We start from the raw sequence: 18,499 nt of genomic DNA, 5'->3' as shown, positions 1-18,499 counted from the left end.
ACAAAATAGCTGTCCAAAGCAAAGCAGTGCCTGGCCAGCCTGTGCCCAGGGGCTGCCATGGCTGGGAGGGGTGGCCAGGCTCCTAAGGCAGTTCCCTGCCTGGTTTGCCCAGCAGGGAGGGCAGGGGGGCACATGGTGCTGCCTTACCTATTAGCCTATTTACACACTTTGGTTTATTTCTCCAGTAGACTCCAAGGAAGAAGACTGGCACTCCAGTTAGAATGATAATGAGTCCAACCCCACAGACAATGGGCTCAGAGTACAGGCTGAAGACCAGCAGGAATGCCCAGAAGGCCAGGTAAGTGATGGGGATGAGGAGGTTCACCTGCCAGGAGAGAGCAGAGCAGGGGCTGGGTGGTTGTGGGGGGCTGCAGGCAGGGCAGGCTCCAGCCCCCCAGCCTGTGCCCCCTTCCCTCCACCACTGTTCTCTCTGCCCATCCCAACCAGCTCACAAGAGATCTGCCTGTGTACCCTTCTGTGACACTAATGGCACTCTGGGACATGGTCTGGCAGGTGTTCCCACCCCACCCATTGCAACCAAGAGATTGAGCTTTAACAGTGTCACCTTGATAGGTCTGAAGATTTTGGGTTTCTTCCAGCGTAGAACAATCAGGCCAATAATTGTCACTCCATAGCAGAGGTAGTTAATGAAGGACACATAGTTGATCAGTGTGTAGGTGTCTCCAACAAGCATGATGATGAGTGTGGCCAAACACTGCAACAAGAGGAGCACAGCCTTCTTCAGCCATTACTGGAAAAGGTAGCTTAAAAACAACAAAACCAAGCAAAAATCCCATTAAAGCATTAAAAATCCCTTTGTGGCACCTGCTGGGCATGTGCTACTTTCTGTGTCTCTGTTTCTAATCCCAGAGCTGTGCCACCAGGGCTGGGGCTAAATGGGTATTTGGGGTGATTCGGGGCGATTTGGGGCATGCTGAAGCCAGAGATTTAAAAATACCCTGGGCTGCTGGCACAGGTGTCTCTGCTGCCATAGGCAGGCAGGGCTGGAAAGCCTGGCAAAGCTCCCACTCCACCTTTTTCTGTGAAGTGTTTTAAGAGCTGTTGAACCTTGTGGTGAGGACTCCAGGTGAAAGGGTTTCTTAGACTTTACATGTTGTGTTTCAGGCACTGTGTTGTTGCAGGTGCTCTGTATTTTATAAAGAATTAGAGGTTTGCCCTTCCTCCTGCTGGCTCATGTCACAGCTAATCAGCATCATGAATCTTATGAGCATTACTACTGTTTGGAAACTGGCAGATGGAGGGTGGACATTTCCATGCTTCTGCTTGCTTTTTGAACTCTATGTCTGCCTAATGCTGATAGGGAATTGATTTTCACCTTTTTTGCTTTTATATTCTCTCTATATTCTGTACACATACATTTGTAGTGTTGTAGCCTATTCTAGTATTCATAGCTAGCTTTTTACCTACTCTCTTAGACAGAAAGACAAAATAAATTCCCCTGTGGGTCGAAGCTGGGGGTCCAAGTTTAGATTTTCTGGGAAGCCAAGGCTGAAACCAGCTCTCCAAGACACAATTTCATTAACAAAGTTCAGTTCCTGTCTAATTGAGGAGGGGGGGATTAAAAGGGTTGAACTGAGGGGGGATTACCTCATCATTTATGCTTCTAATTGGGGTTTCTTGTCATTGTGCTAATTTGCTAAACATACAGAAATTGTATGCACTTTGTTACATGTGCATCTTCGTTGCTTTCCACCAAGCTGTGCACCTAATGGTCCTTGTAAAGGTAACTCCTTGTCAGCACCTGTGCCTAGCTTGTGATTTTAGGACCAGCAAAAAGGCATCAATACTGTAAACCCAGGAGAGTTTACAGTATTGATGTAATAAATAAATACTGCTCCTTGAGCCCCCCACCCACTCTGATACCCCAGGGGCTGAGCACTCACCTGCACAAAATGCCAGCATAGTGAACACTGCAGCCCAGAGCCTGAGGGAAACTAAATATCCAAATCCCTCCAGAGAGTGCTCAAGGTTTGGTTTGTGTTGATCCAGGCTCCCTTTTTTCTTAATTAGCTGTTTCAATAGTAAATTCCTCCCAGGAGGGAAGGTTTATGCACCTCCAGCAAAGGAATTAAAAAAACCACAGCCAAACACCCTCTTAGTCCCTCTGCTCCCCTTTCCAAAGCCTTGCAGGCTTGGCAGGGGGATTTCAACACCTTGAACTGTCTGAGCACAAAATGGATTTAAAATTGGGCACCATCTCATACCACTGCCATATAACACAGTCTGTGCTCTCCCCTGCAGTGTGCACTGTGTCACATGTGTCACACAACTCCCTGCTGCCACTGAGGGCTTTGCAGGGATGGCACTGGGAGTGGCACAATGCTGCTGGTGGGTCACATCACTCACAGGGTGGGTACCATCCCCTGAGGCTGAAGAGGGGGTGTGGGGGCAGAGAATGTAAGAAAATCAAGATAGTGCAGAAGGCAATCTCACCCCTGAGGAGCTGCAGCTGTACTAATTACCAGAGATTAGGAACAGGCCTGCCCATAACAGGGCATAGCTGTGTCCAATAAGGATGAGTGCTATAAAAGAGTGGGTTAGCTGGGTGAGAGGAGAGCTGGAGTTTGTTGGCTGTGCTGTGAAGGAGAAAGAAGAAGAAAGAAGAGCTGTGAGGAGTTGCCCATCAGAACTCGCTGAGAAGGTATGGAACTTTTGCAATAAGATGATAACAAGGGGATGCTGCCCTCTAGCTGGCCTGGCCACAGCCCCCTGGCTGGCAGCCACTCCCCGCCATCCTGCAAAAAATCTGCAGCCCAAATTTTATATTTAGCTTGGCCCCTTGATTTTTGGGAGTAAAATAGGAAATCAGTAAAAATAAAGGTCTCACTGGTAGTGTTGAAGTGGCCATTCTTGATGTACAAACAAACTGCTCTCCATGCAGAGAGCTAGGTGTGATTCCATGGAAGAGATAAGGAACCTGATGGATTAATTAGGTTTGCCTGAAGTGTGGCTCTGTTTGCTGTTGTAGCTGCCTACACTATACTATTAGTATCTTTCTTTTGCTAAGAAATAAATATTTCCTAGCAGCATTTGATGTACACTGAGCTGCATTAAAACACCTCCAAATGATGAATTAATGTGCTATGCTGGTTCTGTGGTTGGCACTGTGACTCAAGGGGGTGGCATGGCATGGATCAGCCAGCTCAACAGGCAGTCTGCTCTTTTTGGGGCTGTTCTACAGAGAAACAGCAGCTGAGTGTCAGAGGCTCTATTTTTAAGGACAAAGGAGTTCTGCCCCTGTAGAACACAAGATCCCATCCATGATGGTTGCCCAGGGCAGTTTACCCCAAACCTTTAAGATGTTTGTGATGGAACACTAAGCCCCAGGAATGCCGTAAAGCCTCAGCAAAATCCATATTTTATCATAAAAGCAGAATGAGCTTTTATGCTGAAAAAAAGCTTATTTGGTGAAATTTTTTATGGGTATATTGTGCCAAAATTGCTGTTAGAGCCAAGAGACGTGTAAACATGTATCTTTATAGTGCATCTGGGGTCAGACCCTTGTGGTTTTGATATCAGTGGCAAATCTGCAGTTGGTAGCCATTGATCAGCCAAGATTTCAAGCAAATGTCCTTTGGGAATTCCTTTGCTTGGGCCCTGTGGCCATGGACAGCAGTAGTACAAATAATTTTCCTCTTTGTCATCCTCTATACCACTGTAAAACCCTTCACAAATTCCAGTTGCACTATCAATAAAAGCATACTAAGCTCTTTGTTTCAAATAATAACTTCCCTAAGTCATTAGTATTGTGGAAATTCCCACTGTCTAAAAAGTGAGGGGAGTCTTTTTCCCATGGAGCACAGCAGGAGCTGGACCCCCAGCACTCCTGACAGCTGGGCCCTTGGTGTCTGGCCTTTGCAGGTGACCTCTTGTCTGCCTGGTGTGCCATGCAGCAGATTCCCCGCTGGAATCATTGTCCCTACTTAATTTCTGGCTTCTGCAAAGAAATACCTGGGGCCCTCAGAGAGCTACCTGGCTACCCCTCACAAGGTGTCTTGGTTGTTGAAAGTAATTTTTGGAGCACTTTGTCTTTTCCCTGGGATGCCCCCATATCTCTGGCTTTGGAGGCAGGACCTAAAGCAGCCTTGCTGGAGTGGGGTTTGGACCATGGAGGTTTCCAAATTCTGGTTGGAAGCAGGTAAAATTGGTCTGAGGAACTTGTCTTTTCTTAAATGAATATCTCTGTTTCAAAAGCCAGTCCCTGTCTCTTGCTGCAGAACAAGAGTTAATGAGCTTACACTGCAACTCAGGTTATGAGGGAAACCCTCCAGGTGCCAAGGGGACTGGGAGGAGGAGGAGGAGGAATTATTTCTGAGGCTGAAGGCTGCTTGTGGAGCTGCTCAGCTGGCACCTACCAGCTGCCATTCAGGGTGACCCACTGTTCCTCTCCTGGGGTAAAACCACCTCTCAGGGCTTTTTCCAGCTCACCTCTCAGTGGCTCAGTGTTTCTAAAAGCAGGTGACAGAGCAAGGATAGGAACTTACACAGATGAGGAGGGCAGGGATGGGTGTGCAGTTCTTGACATGGATCATGGCCAGCAAACTTGGCAAGTGGCCTTCCCGAGCACCAGAGAAACACAGCCTGGAAATAAGAAAGGTAATGATGAATCCACTGGGTGTGCAACAGCCTCTCCAGCCCCTAGTCATATAAAACCTCTTATCTCAACCACCTGCTTTGGTTTTCTGATGGAAAGGGGCTGTGGCTGCAGCTGCAGGGACAGCTGGAGACTGGGGAAAGGTATTTAAACTGAACCCTGCAGTGTACAAGGCCTTTAACAGCTAATGTCACCTGGGAACATCTCAGACCTGCTCTGAGATGCCAAAATACCTCCAAGGACCATCTGCTGGCCAGCATTGTCTCTTTACCCAGTGAGGGGTGATGGCTCTGAAGGTTGTGTGGGTATTTACAGTGCCAAAAGGGGTTTGGATAAGGTTTAACATGCCTTAGCTTTTCACTTTTGAGTGTGTAGCTTGTTATATATGCATTCCAATTTGTTGCATTTCATTATACCCATGAAAAGGTTGAGATAAATAATTTTCCCAAGGTACTTCAGCTGTTTCCTCAAAAAACTTTATAACTTCTAAATTAAATTAAGACAGGTCAGTTATTATAAACAGACTTTATTGATTACAATCTTACAGACTTTACAGATTCTGGCCCAGCTATCAGGAGTATGCATGCAAAGCATCTTGCTTGAAAGGTGATTTTCCAGCATTAAAAAGCCTGTAGCTGAGTGCAGCACCAGGCCCTACAACTCCTCCTTGAGCAAAGCACAGTTTAGCTGTGAGCTACTGGAACTTCATTGACATAAAATTACTTTGGTTCCATGCTAAAGCTGTGTTTGGCTCTTACTGTGAATTATTCCACATCTGCAAACACTTTCAATAACTCATGAGGATTAATTTGCAGGAAATTTCATGATTCAATATTACACTTGCTGATTTGAAGCAGAATAATTCATAATTGATTGTATCCAACACACCCAACAACAAACTCATGCTCTACAACATCCAAAATGTCTAGCTAGCATTTCTCTAGCAAATGCAATTAAAACAGCCCCTCCCCAAATTAGATAATGTTCATAAAATTGTACTCCATCTAACCTTGATGAGGTAAAAAGGTATCCATTTATTCCTCCAAATGTAGATAGGGCCACTGAGACTGGCATAACCCAGGAAAAATAGCCCAGTAACTTTTCACCAAATGTCTAAAGCAACAGAAGGCAGAGAAACTGAAACACACTGCAAAGCACAGCACTGAAATCAAAGTGTGTTGGTACATGCAGGGAATGGTTTTACTTACTACAGCCACAGCGTTGGAGGACAAGAGCTCGTGGGGAGACATGGCAGTGAAATATGCAATGTTGGTGAACGTGTACACAAATGTCACCAATGGGATGGATATGAATATGGCACGAGGCAGGTTCCTGATAAGAGAATTGGGAGGGTAGATAAGAAATTACAACCATGCACAGCGAGACCACGACAGTGGGGTGGAACCTGGGGGTCACTCAGCTGGGGGGGTTCCCTGGCTGTGTCTGTGGGGGAAGCTGAGCTTCCCACTGCAGGCTGGAGAAGGCTGAATTGAGATGCTATGTGTGCAGGTGGGTGCCTTGGTGTGTCTGTGGGGGAAGCTGAGCTTCCCACTGCAGGCTGGAGAAGGGTGAAATGAAATGCTGTGTCTGCAGGTGGGTGCCTTGCTGTGTCTGTGGGGGAAGCTCTCTCCCCCATTGCAGGTTGGAGAAGCCTGAATTGAGATGCTGTGTCTGCAGGTGGGTGCCTTGCTGTGTCTGTGAGGGAAGCACAGCTTCCCCCATCTCTCTGGCCCACTGCAGGCTGGAGAAGGCTGAACTGAAATGCTGTGTGTGCAGGTGGGTGCCTTGCTGTGTCTGTGAGGGAAGCACAGCTTCCCCCAGCTCTCTGCCTCACTGCAGGCTGGAGAAGGCTGAACTGAAATGCTGTGTGTGCAGGGAGCTCCAGGGGACGGATACCATGAGCTGCCTTGGGGTTCTTGATGGGGACTGGGACAGACCTGGGACAGAAAAATGAAACATCCACTTCCCAAAGGCCCTGGGGACAGGCACGGTGGTGGAATAAAATGTCTTGCTTTGCTTTACCTTCACCTGCTCTGAAAAGGAAGGGGGTCCTGTTGTTCAGCTGCTGGCCTGGCCCATTTTGTACCCTAAACCTGGTCTGGCTGTTCAATTTACAGTACTACAGATGTGCTTGATCTCCAACCCAGAGACCTTCCTAGAGCTGCACACCTGAGGTGTTCTGTGTCTAACAGAATGCATTTATCTCTGTGTGTCAGATTTGAAATAAAAGGTTTTAGAGAGCATGTTTAACCTTGTGAATTTGAATAGATTTAGTAAAAGGAGGAAATGGTTTTGGTTATCCAATTTTTTTTAATACTCTAATTTCTCCACTAAGGCTGCAACAATAATTTTAAAAAAAGGCCATTAACTCCATTCTCTCTTTATTTCTGAACTAAGGCCATATTTACCTTATTTAAATAATAACTTTTTTATTATTCAGCTTTGAAATTGTGGTGGCCCATTAAAATATTGTTGTTTAATAAGGAAACACACTACCACATTTTCTTTATTCCTGCCAAGATCTCTGGACACACACTTTGCCACTCACTGGTGTGCAGAGATGCTCATAAGGCTGTAGCTTTAATTCCTTCCCATCCAAGCTGTAACATCTTACGTTTCTTGTTGTTTAATTGCTGTGTGCACTGGATGCCCAGGAGTAACTAATGCTCCAAGAGCTGCTCTTGACATTTGCCATTCCACTTTATTAACTCAGAAATGTTGAAACATTTGAGCTTTGCTGAACTAAAATTCCCTTTCCCTCCAGCCTTCTCAGGCTGCTTGTGATGAATCCTTTCCAAGCTCTTTCCAAGCCAGGATCAGCAGTGACCCAGGGTGAGCTGCCTTGGCAGAGTGAGCCACTTGCACTGCACCACTGATCGTCCCTTTCAGGTGTGTGTGGAGAGCTTTGGGTGAAAAAGCAAAGCAGCTTCCAGGATAATTCAATTATTTTATGTCAAAGAATATTCTTCCTGTAGGTGCTTGTGTGGTATCTTATCCATGGTTAATTTTTCTGCTCTGGAAGATTGAATGTGGTTGAACAGTGACATAAAGATCCTGCCTTGTCTGTGGGCTGCTTTGATTCAGCTCATACCTAATTTCAGTGTTTCTGCAGCTTGCCTGCTATCTGTTCTAAACAAAACTCTCTCTCCTTTGGAAAGACCAGTCCCACAGACGTGGAATGACATTGCAGCCTCTCATGAAATGAGAAATGCTCCCAGAGAGCTCCAATGTCTCAGCACTGCAGGGAGAGCAGCATCAGGTGGGTACTTGCCTGCGGGGATCCACCAGCTCCTCTGTTACATAGTTCAAGAAGTTCCAGCCACTGAATGCAAAGGAGCCTTGGAGAAAAGCTAATGCTAAATGCCCCACAGATGGAGTCATCCAAAATCTGAATGCATTGCTTGGTGTCAGCTCTTTGTAGTTTCCTGCATAGAGAGTGCAAGGCAGATGTTAGGCCATGCTTACCTACCTCACAGACTTTAAATAGGTAAGACTTTGCTTTTTATTCTTTATCAGAACTGAGCCTTCGTGCTGTTCACACCACCATGGGCTGACACAGCAGTTGCAGCACTTTCTGCAGGACAGTGTCCTGGTGAGACACCTCCTGCTCTCCTTCACCAAATCTGTGCCACAGCAACTCATGGGACCCTTTGGCAGCCTGCACTGGCTGAGGGTGGATCCTGGGCAGTGCAAATTCCTGCCTGCCCTTAATGACATTTTCTTTTACAAGAGTTTGTTGTTGTTTAGGAGATATCCTTGAAAAGAAAAAGTCTATGGGCCTGAAAGATTGTCAAGACTGCAGGACTAGCACCACTGAGGAAACAAGTTTTCTGCTCTCTGTAAATGTCACATTTCTTCATCCTTTATATGATGCATCATATACATGATAAAAATATTATAGGTCTTTTGTACTTTTGGCTTTCCAATAACTGCTGAATCAGTGAGACATTTTCCACCTAAGTTTATAAGTAACTTTTTGTAGGAAATTGGACTAGTGCCTGAAATGAAGCAGTTATCTTCCTGCTCTAGGCAAAGCATTATTCATTTTACATCCAGAGCACTTCAAATTAAGGAATGCACAACAGATAAAAAATGTTAAGTAACTATTCCAAAACATTGTGAGCTACTCTCCTTTATTCTATCAAATCCTACACAGTGGGCTGGAAAGGGACTTTTTTAAAGGGGACACAGCTGATTTCTCCCTTGTGCCATACTTCCCCAGCTGTGTCAGTGTGCAATCCCACAGCTTGGCAAAACCCAGCACACCTTCAGGTCAGTTTGTAAGGAGGAAACATTGCAATAAGTGGGAAAAATCAGGTCTATCAACAGTACCATAGCAATGTTAGAGTATCTCACAGAGTACCTTTAAAGATCTGGATGAAGCCCACAACAATGATGAGGGTCAGGGCTAAGAGTTTTCCTGCTGTAAAAATGTCCTGGATGCGCGTTGCCCATCGCACGCTGGAGCTGTTCACCCATGTCAGGAGCACTGCAGAGCAAAAGGCTGAGTTCAGTGGGATGAAACTCTGTTTATTTGAGAACATACAGCCAAAATAGTGCAAACCACACTCATGTTCTGTGGAAACAGGCTGACCCCTGTGGCAGGGAGAAATGATGAGGAGGACTCCATCTTATCAGAAGGCTAATTAATTACTTTATTATACTATATTATATTACATCTAAACTGAATCTGCCAAGCACTCAACTGCTCAGAATCCCATGATTGTCAGCCCATAGTCCCAACACACACACACAGCTGGCCCTGACAGGCCAAGGAAACAAAACACCATCACTTTGGGTAAACAATCTCCATATTGCATTCTACTTTGGCACAATACAGGCACAGCAAATGAGATAAGAATTGTTTTTTCTTTCTCTGAGGTTCAGAGAATGTGAATCCCAGCAATATTCTTGGGAAGAATTGTGCCTTGCTTTTCTCTGGGAAGAGAAATGTGGTGACAAGTGTTCCTGCAGGGAGCTCTAGCATGGCCAGCAGGGAGGGTGATGAGAATTGCTTTTCCCAATCTGCTTGGGGCATCCCTGGCAGCCACCAGCCCCTGGGTGCTGCCACAGGGGCTCTCCCCAGCTCAATACCTGTGCCTGAGCAGTGCCCAGTGTGTTTGGGTTTTGAGTTTTTGGAATGGTTCTTGAGGTATTAAAAGTCTTTTTTCTCAGCCCTGCACTCAAAGAAGAAGTTGGGTTTTTTTGGTTTTTAAGGTTGTTTATTTTTTTTTAATCTAATACATTCTTTTTGGATTTGTGGAGGTTTGTTACTAGGTCAGGTTGAGGCACACTGACCACCACTGGGGTGGTGTTACCTTTTTATGCTAAAAACTACGTGTACTTTATTTACAATATTTTTTTAATACTTGTGTTAGACAGATTGTCTTTATTTTAAACTAATTTAGAAGTGTCACTATCATAGCAGAAGATACAGAGAAGAAGAAGAAGACAGGACATGCTTAGATTCTTCTATTTTGCTTCTTGAACCCCCATTCTAAAAACTTTAAAATTCTACTTTTTCACTTTGTGATAAATTCACTATCATGTCATCCAAACTTTTGTGGCTTGTAACTCTTCACACAAAGTTGGTAATTGTTTCTATGGGTTAAAATCAAAGGCACAGGTGCCAAGGTCTCTGAGCCCCCTGCCAGGGTCTCGAGTCCTGCAGGGCAGCCAGAGGAATGTCCTGGGTTCTGATAAGTGTGCAAGAATCATTGCCTCCTCCCAGGAACAGTGAAGTCTGCAGCCCTGCAGCTCAGCTTTGCTCCTGGCAGCCCCAGCAGTGGCTGATGCAGAGCTGGCTGCATGCTGCCTCTGCACACTCATGTGTGTGTGTGAGAGAGGACAGGAAGGGCTCACAGGGTGGTGGTGACCTGTGCCAGGTGCCCCTGGTGCCCATGGGATGGTTCTGCAGCACTGCCCCATCCCACAGGCTCACCTGCCACCACTTTCCCTGGACCCACAGGGGTTTGGGTGCCTTTGTGCCTCCCTCCAGGACAGAATATCCCACACCAGCCCCAGTGACTCTCCTGGGAGCTCCCCACTGGCCTTTGGAGCTGGGGCCCTGACCCCAGCCCTGGCTGGAGTGGGCCCTTGTAAAACCAGGGCAAGATTTGTGTGCGTGCAAAAAGCAAATACTTACATAGACACACCATGGAGAGGATCCTGGAGGCATTATAGGGGGGAATGCAGTTGGGGAAGACAGGCTGCAGGACATAGTTGGAGAAGGTCAGTGCAATGACAGCCAGACTAGTTGGGTACATGATAAGCACTGCACTCCACAGCAGCAGAAACCTGCAGAGACAAGGAAAAGCACAAGAGAGCAGTGCTGTGCTGGAGGAGGTGACACACAGCCAGCTGTGCGCAGGCTGTCAGGGCTGAGCTCCTCCATCCTGTCACACACACCACTGGGGCCCTCCTCAGCCCTTCTCCCCTGTGCTCAGCACAATCTGGATTTTAAATGAAACATTGGAAAGCAAACGTGCCTTAGGAATGTGTGGAAGAGTGAGGATTGTGACCAGCAGGCGTGTTTTGGTTTAACTCTGTCTAGAAAGGAGCTCTGCTGCTCCTTGGCTGACATGTCACCACAGCAGACAGCAGTCCCTACACCTCTGAGGGGTTTTGGCTGCAGCAGCTGCACTTTTGGGACTGCTACCAGCTCCCTGCTGGTCACTGGGGGGTTTCTTGTCACTCCTGGTATTGGCTCTGTGACCCAGGCCAGTGCTGCAGTATTTTGTGATGGATCACACAGCTGGGCTGGCTGCCTGCCTTCAGGTGATTGCACCCAACAAGGAATTGTGCAAATATAAAGTGTGAGATGTTTTGGTTTTTCATTCTGTGTAAAGGTAAAAAAAAAGGTTTAAAAGACAGCAGTGGATCAGGTTAGTCTTTAAAAATATTTAAGGTATTATTAATTCTACAGTGAGAAGTAGTCATTGCAAGAAAGTGAAGTGTTTCTTGTCAGGTACATACGCACACAGACACACACACAGTAATTTTTTACATACATGCACAAATATAATGTGCAGGGATGCATGACACAAATGAGGATTTGAGATGATGTTTCCAAATATGACAGTGTAATTTCTATATTACATGGCTGCTCTTTAGGGGCTGCACCCACCCAGTGTTCTCCCTGCTCCCAGCCCTGAAATCTGCACAGCTCAGTGAGGGAGCCTCTCTGGGTCACCAGCTGCTGCCTGGCTGCTCCTCAGCTGAGCTGCAAAATGCCTCAGTCCCATCCTTCACTTTGCCTTCTTGTTCCTGAGAAGGATGGGGCAATTAACAGCTACCACAGTTAATTTGCTAAACCAGACCAATGTCAGAGCTGGGTACCCTCCCAGCTGCCACTGTAATTTTTTACAGTTTTTTTCTTTCTCTTCATTTTGTTGTGTGAATCCCTTTTTGGGGCTTTCCCCCCCCTCAATTTCTAATGTTTTTCCTTGTGGTTCAGAGCAGTTTTCTCCAGTGATTGCTTTGTGCTGTTTGGTGGTGTTGATGATGCACCCAGCTTGGGACAGCTCTGCAGATCCTCCTTGCTGAGTTAACTCAGCTGGTCCACACTGAGGACCATAAATAGGACCTTAAGACTACAATAACAATTTGCTGAATATGATTAGGATTCTGATGGTGCTGCCTGAGCTGTGGCTGTGGCTCTTGACTGGCAGAAGCCACCAGTTTTTCCCTGTCATGTTTATCTTCACCCATACAAATTTTACACACATTTTTAGCCTACATATGTAGGCTGGGAATTGTGTAAAACATTCAGTGGGGAGAATGACTCTGAAAAGACTATTTCAGGCAAAATTGGCCTGGTTTCTAGGCTGTAATATGGAGTGTGGGGTAGCTGGTATTGGGTAGAAAATGCTTTAGAAGGGAATGGATTAATGACAGTCATGGAACTGAAATGCATTTGTGTGATAACACAAATTAAAGAAAATGCCTAATTTTAGCATTTAGAGGGGGGACAAAGTTGCACTGTCAAATGTGAAGCTCAAAAGAGAGATGGCAGCAAAACAAGAAGGAACCTTTGCCTAAGGTATAGGCCCACTTTTATGATGTTTCTAGAGGTAAGGTTTTATAAAAACCCATTTCTGAGAAAAAGATCCTTGCTGGTCACTGAGATCACATTCCCATCCCTAAACAAGCAGCTGTGGGGCCATGTGCTCACAGGGCCAGCAGCTGCCAGGGCAGCACGAGGAGCTGGGGCCCAGCTGAGAATGGCTGCTCCTGGGGAAAATGGATCATGCAAAGATGATATGGGAGAGGACACAGCGTGGCACACCTGGAATCACTTTGTTCTTCAGAGGGAAAGTGGCAGAATTATTGCCCTGAGGGCTGATCTACAGCCCTGGAGATGGAACTCAACCCTACAGCCTTTCATAGTTACTCAGTGTCTGGGATCACAAAAACAAGAGAAGTTAAATCTTCTCTTGTTGCTGACTGAGAAGTGATCAGATCTTTATAACAGGTATGAGACAGCTGAATGTAAAGAAAAAAGATCTAACTGGTTGGTTGGTTTTGGTTGCTTGGTTGGGTTTTATTTTTCTGAGCACCGGAGTTTGCATGAGAAATCTGAGCTCCTGCACATGCTGGTGGTGAAGGAGCTGGTGAAATAACCTCTGTGCCTGTATTCTAGCTGCTGGCTGGATGGGCTCTGCTGGGTTTGGTTGTTGAGCCTGATCCAAAGTTCAGTGAAGTCCATGGCCCACAGTCCATCAGTGTGGATATGAGGGAGATCCTGTCCACTCAGAACCCCTCCCCGTGTCCTAGAAACAGCCCAGAGTGAGTGCTGCCATCTGCTACCCTGGCAGATGTGGCAGTCATGTGGAGTGCCACCCGTCCCTGGACCAAAACTGAATTTTTTTGCAGATACCTCTGCATAATAACTCCCTCACCTGTGGAAAGAAAGAAACAACATGGTTTCACCTGGGTCCTAAATAGTCTAGTGGACTTGGTGAAATTGGTTCTCAAATATCTCTTTGGGATGTGCCTATACTCCCCCAAGGATCTAGAATTAGATATGTTATGGATTCAAAGCAGCCTGTGAAAATTAAAATTCCAGTGTACCCTACTTGTGCATCATTAGCAAAAGAAAACAGTTTGAAACAGGTGCTGTGGTACAACTCACCTCAAAAGAAAACAGTTTGAAACAGGTGCTGTGGTACAACTCACCTCAGTGCAGTTCAGGAAAAACTGAACTGCTCTAAGCTGGAGCCAGTTTGAATTGGCACTATTAATGCCATCCTACATTGCTGGGTGACTTCCTGCCTTTGGAACAAGTCAAAATTTTGCAATAACAAAAAAGAAACATGAAAGTATATTTGAAGCATGTTATACTTGCAGTTTGGAGTGACACTTTTCAAAGCTTTGGCTGCAAACCTTGCACTGACTGATTTTGGTGAGGATGAACGTCCAGTCAGCAGGCTCTGCTGTGGTGGCTGCAGCATTCCTGCTGAGCATTCAGAAGGGGGTGTATTGATCAGAAACTCACTGGAGGATTTGTTCTTCTGCAAGAACACCTATTAAGGCCTTTATTTATCATTTGGGGTAATGTTCTTTTTCCTCAAACAGACTTGCAGGCCCACATCATGCAAGGAGAGCTGTGCTCAGAGGGCTCCTGCAGCACAGGCTGGCATCCTGCAGTTTGTGCTCACACACAAATGCTATTTAAAACCAAAATGACTCCTAAATAGAGAGGAAAGGAGGAGTACCCCTCTGGTACCAGACAAGAGCCTTCCTCACCTGTTCCTCCTCCCTTGGCCAGAGGAGCTGGGGAGTGTCCCTGCTCAGGGCTGTCCCCAGCCAAGGTTTGCCATCACCAGCACTTTTCAGCAGTGTTTCATGCTGTCCTTGAGCCAGCCAGGGCTGCTGCTCTGCAGCCACAGCTCCTGCCAGCTCAGGAGATGGCCCTGTCCTGCCTCTGTTACTGCACTCAGCTCCTCACAGCACACCCAGCAATGTGATTTTTTCAATAAACAGTTATGCATCCAGCTGTCAGTAGTGCCAGACACAGAAGCTGGGGCATGGAGTACTCCAGTGGCTGCCACAATCAAATTGTATTTCCTTGTGCCTTGTATCTGTGCAGGAAAACCTGCAGAGATATATAAAAAATAATAAATGGGAGGATTTTGGGAGACAGGAACAAGACAACAGGAGTGGAGTTGTTGTGGTCTGGGTGGGTACAGTTGTGCTCTTACAACAAACACCTTTTTCTGAATAGACCAAAACATCCAGCTGGTCACTGGGGCAGTCAGATGCACAGGAAAGGCAGGTGTACTAAAGCTTTGTGTGCTGAGTTTGATGTGCTCAGCTGCAGAAGGATTAAATCAAAGAGAGCAGCAGTGGTTTTTGTGCCAGGGGGGCACAGGGCAGCCCCTTGAAGCTCAGCCTGCCAGGGCTGGATGGGCACTCCCAGGTGGGGAGCTGAGGGTGCTGGAGCTCCCAGAGCTGCAGCCTTTAGGTGGTGGCTCAGCAAAGGGCAGCAGGGCACAATCCCAGCTTGGCTTTACTGGAAAATATGACCCAAGTCCCCCTTTTTATACCAAAACCTGCCTGATGGCCTTTGTCTAGTGCAACCCTTTGTCATAATAGTGTGACTATTTATTTTCTTGAGAGAAGAGCTACCATCTCTGCACAGGCAGGATGGGAGCACTACTCCCCTTCAGGTGACAGCTTGTGTTTTTTTGATATTGCTTGTGCATTACAAGCCTGGACACCAAGTAAGTGCTGCCCAAGCAGAATCTCCTGCCTTGGGAGGTGAGGCTGTCCCCAGGTACATGCTGGGGAGTGATCAGTCAGCTGCTGTGTGGTTGTTACAGCAGCTGCACAGCTTGGTGTTTGCAGGGACCAGGCAAGTTCTCTGAATGTGGCAGAAGGAGCTGAGGAACAATTTAAATTAATTTAAATTAAATTTAATTTTAGTTGTATTTGATTTCTAAGTAGTTTCATTTTCTCTCCTAGAAAGCAGAATCCCTTTGGTTTTGTGGCCCTCTCATGTTGCTGGCCTCCTTCACAGTGATGTTCCAGGGATGGGACTTGTGGGGTTCTGTGCTCTCAGTTGCCTGTCCCTGCTTGCAGACCCTGCTCCTGCCAGCACTGGGGAAGCTGCTGAGCTCTGCTGTGCTCCTGCCCCACGAGAGGACACACCTGAGTGGAGCTGGGATCTGGTTAGCCAAGCCAGGGATGTTGGTGCCTCCATCTGTTCTGTGATGTAATTTTCTGTGCAAAGCAGGACAGCAGTCAGAGAGATTCCATCAACTAAAGAAACACAGAGTTCATGAGCCAGCAGAAGGCAATGGCTGAAGCTTGGCAAGCATCAGAAATGCCCCTTGTGAGCAGGCATGTCTGCAGTGCTGGCTGTGCCTGTGGGGCACTGAGCTGAGGCAGAAATGAGAGGACAGCCTTTGGGACAGGGTGACAGACTGCCTGTTTGTCCTTGCTCAGCAGCCAGCTCAACTGTTATAAGCTCATTTTCCATCTCACCTGAGAAGGAATATTCTGCTTTGATGGGGGTTCTTTCCTTACTCTTTCTCTAGTTTCCTGTACCGGTGCTTATTTTTCTTAACTAAACCACCAACATGTGGTCTGGCCTCTCTGCTCACAATGAGGGAGCTGCTCAGAACATTCTGGTGCTTCTCTAGTTGTCTGTGAGGACAGGCTGACAGCTTAATTAATTGTGTTGAATCCATCAAAAAGTGTACACTCTAAAGAAAGATAACCTCCTCTCACTTGTCCCTTCCTCACATGGCCACACTACTCCATCAGTATTATTTTCAAAGAGAAATCCTTCCCTGAGTTAGCATTCCCCCCTCTCTGTATTTACTTGGTGATTCTGGACAGCAAGTCAAGCAGCTTTGCTTTATTTGTGGTGAGCAGCCCCAGCCTGGCCTGGGATGGGTAAAACTCTTCCACACAGGCACTGATCATTCATGGCTTGCACACAGGAACATCACTCAGACACAGCATCACCTCCTCTCTCATGGACTTTGAGGGAAGAGAAAGGATCTGTCACCTTCCCTTGGGAAACAGCACTGGGAGCTCTGTGTGGGGACAATTTGGTGTTTCTAACACAGAACAGAAAGATTGATTTTGCTGAAGCATTTTTATTGACAAATGTCATCTCTTCCAAGTCAGCTGGCTTTCCCACACCAAACACACAACAGAAATGTGCTTTCAAATCAGTTCATAGAGAGGGGGTACTTACCCAGCCAACCCACCAAAAATCTCAGTGACATAGGAGTAGTCCCCTCCTGACTTGGGGATGGTGACCCCCAGCTCAGCGTAGCACAGCGAGCCCAGGGCAGCCACGCCTCCGCCCAGCACCCAGATGATGAGAGCCAGTCCCACCGAGCCAGCGTGCTCCAGAACTCCTTTGGGGGAAATAAAGATCCCAGAGCCTATGATGTTACCTGCAAAGGACAGCACGCCAGCAGTCAGTAAAAGAAAGTAAATAGTTGGCTTTTATTTATTCAAAAGAAGGGAAACAAGCCCAGAGCCCCCGCTCAAATAAAAAGCACAGCCGTGCCACCCCTGTGCTCCCCTTTCAGATTTTGTATGACTGCACTGTTTCTGATTGTGCCCTGGCAGAAGTGGTGCCATTTATCAGCAATCAAAGATGGTAAATGTGTGCTCAGCTCTGCTGAAGTCTCAGCTGAGGATCCATGACTTTTCTGGCATCAGCTTCCTTAGCCTGCATAACTCTCACCTGCCATGCCCAAGCATATTACTGCAAGGAGTTAGAAGTGACTTTGTAATGAAGACTTTTCATCCACTCCTAAGAGGAATTTGAACAAGTTAAGGCCAATTTTCAGGGAGTTTGGGAGGTCAAAAAGAAGTGTGTAGCATTGTCTATAATGATGGGCCCAAAAGGTGTGCTTGCCACCAAGGATGGATTTGTGATTGTGCTTGAAAAAGTAATCTCAAAGTCTGAAATGTTAAAAATCCGTAAGCATTTTGTACTTGCAATACCTGTGCTGCTTAGTGATCAGCCATAAAATGTAAAGCTATAATGTGCCATGGCTAAAATAATGGACAGTATGAGACAATTGAGATGGATGTGAGTTGAGGTGGTGCTGGGTATAGGGAAGGAGTGCTGGAAACCTCCAGATGCTCTTTTTTCATGTGTGACCAGCTTGTGTTACATGATGGGTGAGCAGCTGGCTCAGGGCTGGGCACAGAGGGGGACAGTGGCTGGGTGACAGAGGGGGACAGTGGCTGGGGTGACATCAGACTGGGGCCTGTCACCCCTGGGGCTCTGCAGGGCTGCACCCTCAGCCTGTGCCCAACACCCTCACTCATGGTCTGGAGCCAGGACCCAAAGGAGCCCTCAGGGAGTTTGCTGATGGCACTGAATGAGGAGGAGCTGTTGGCTGCTTGGAGGGCAGAGAGGCTGCAGAGCCCCAGGCAGTGGCACAGAAGGGCAATCCCAGCCCTGTGAAGTTTGGCTCAGTGGCACAGAAGGGCAATCCCAGCCCTGTGAAGTTCAGCTCAGGCCATGGCACAGAAGGGCAATCCCAGCCATGTGAAGTTTCCAGGCCATGGCACAGAAGGGCAATCCCAGCCCTGTGAAGTTCTCAGGCCATGGCACAGAAGGGCAATCCCAGCCATGTGAAGTTCTCAGGCCATGGCACAGAAGGGCAATCCCAGCCCTGTGAAGTTTCCAGGCAGTGGCACAGAAGGGCAATCCCAGCCATGTGAAGTTCTCAGGCCATGGCACAGAAGGGCAATCCCAGCCATGTGAAGTTTGGCTCAGTGGCACAGAAGGGCAATCCCAGCCCTGTGAAGTTTGGCTCAATGGCACAGAAGGGCAATCCCAGCCCTGTGAAGTTTGGCTCAGTGGCACAGAAGGGCAATCCCAGCCCTGTGAAGTTCAGCTCAGGC

General features: G+C 47.0%; 1 protein-coding gene across 2 annotated transcripts in view; it reads right to left on the bottom strand.

Annotated features, from left to right (window-relative positions):
- SLC7A10 (solute carrier family 7 member 10) overlaps window positions 1-18,499 on the bottom strand; it is a 41,607-nt gene that overhangs the window by 1,138 nt on the left and 21,970 nt on the right. The window contains exons 2-10 of one of the 2 annotated variants that reach the window (XM_036390648.1): window positions 16,824-17,028; window positions 10,761-10,912; window positions 8,979-9,104; window positions 7,887-8,040; window positions 5,824-5,947; window positions 5,625-5,728; window positions 4,506-4,602; window positions 566-715; window positions 148-325 (exon numbers count right to left, since the gene is read on the bottom strand). In XM_036390648.1, coding sequence (XP_036246541.1) covers window positions 148-325; window positions 566-715; window positions 4,506-4,602; window positions 5,625-5,728; window positions 5,824-5,947; window positions 7,887-8,040; window positions 8,979-9,104; window positions 10,761-10,912; window positions 16,824-17,028 — 1,290 coding nt within the window. The remainder of the gene's footprint in view (window positions 1-147; window positions 326-565; window positions 716-4,505; window positions 4,603-5,624; window positions 5,729-5,823; window positions 5,948-7,886; window positions 8,041-8,978; window positions 9,105-10,760; window positions 10,913-16,823; window positions 17,029-18,499) is intronic. The other variant, XM_036390649.1, reaches the window with a different exon arrangement.

This window comes from Molothrus ater, chromosome 12 (assembly GCF_012460135.2).
Source record: "Molothrus ater isolate BHLD 08-10-18 breed brown headed cowbird chromosome 12, BPBGC_Mater_1.1, whole genome shotgun sequence".
NCBI classification, from domain to species: domain Eukaryota; kingdom Metazoa; phylum Chordata; class Aves; order Passeriformes; family Icteridae; genus Molothrus; species Molothrus ater.
This window is presented reverse-complemented; position numbering and strand designations above follow the sequence as displayed.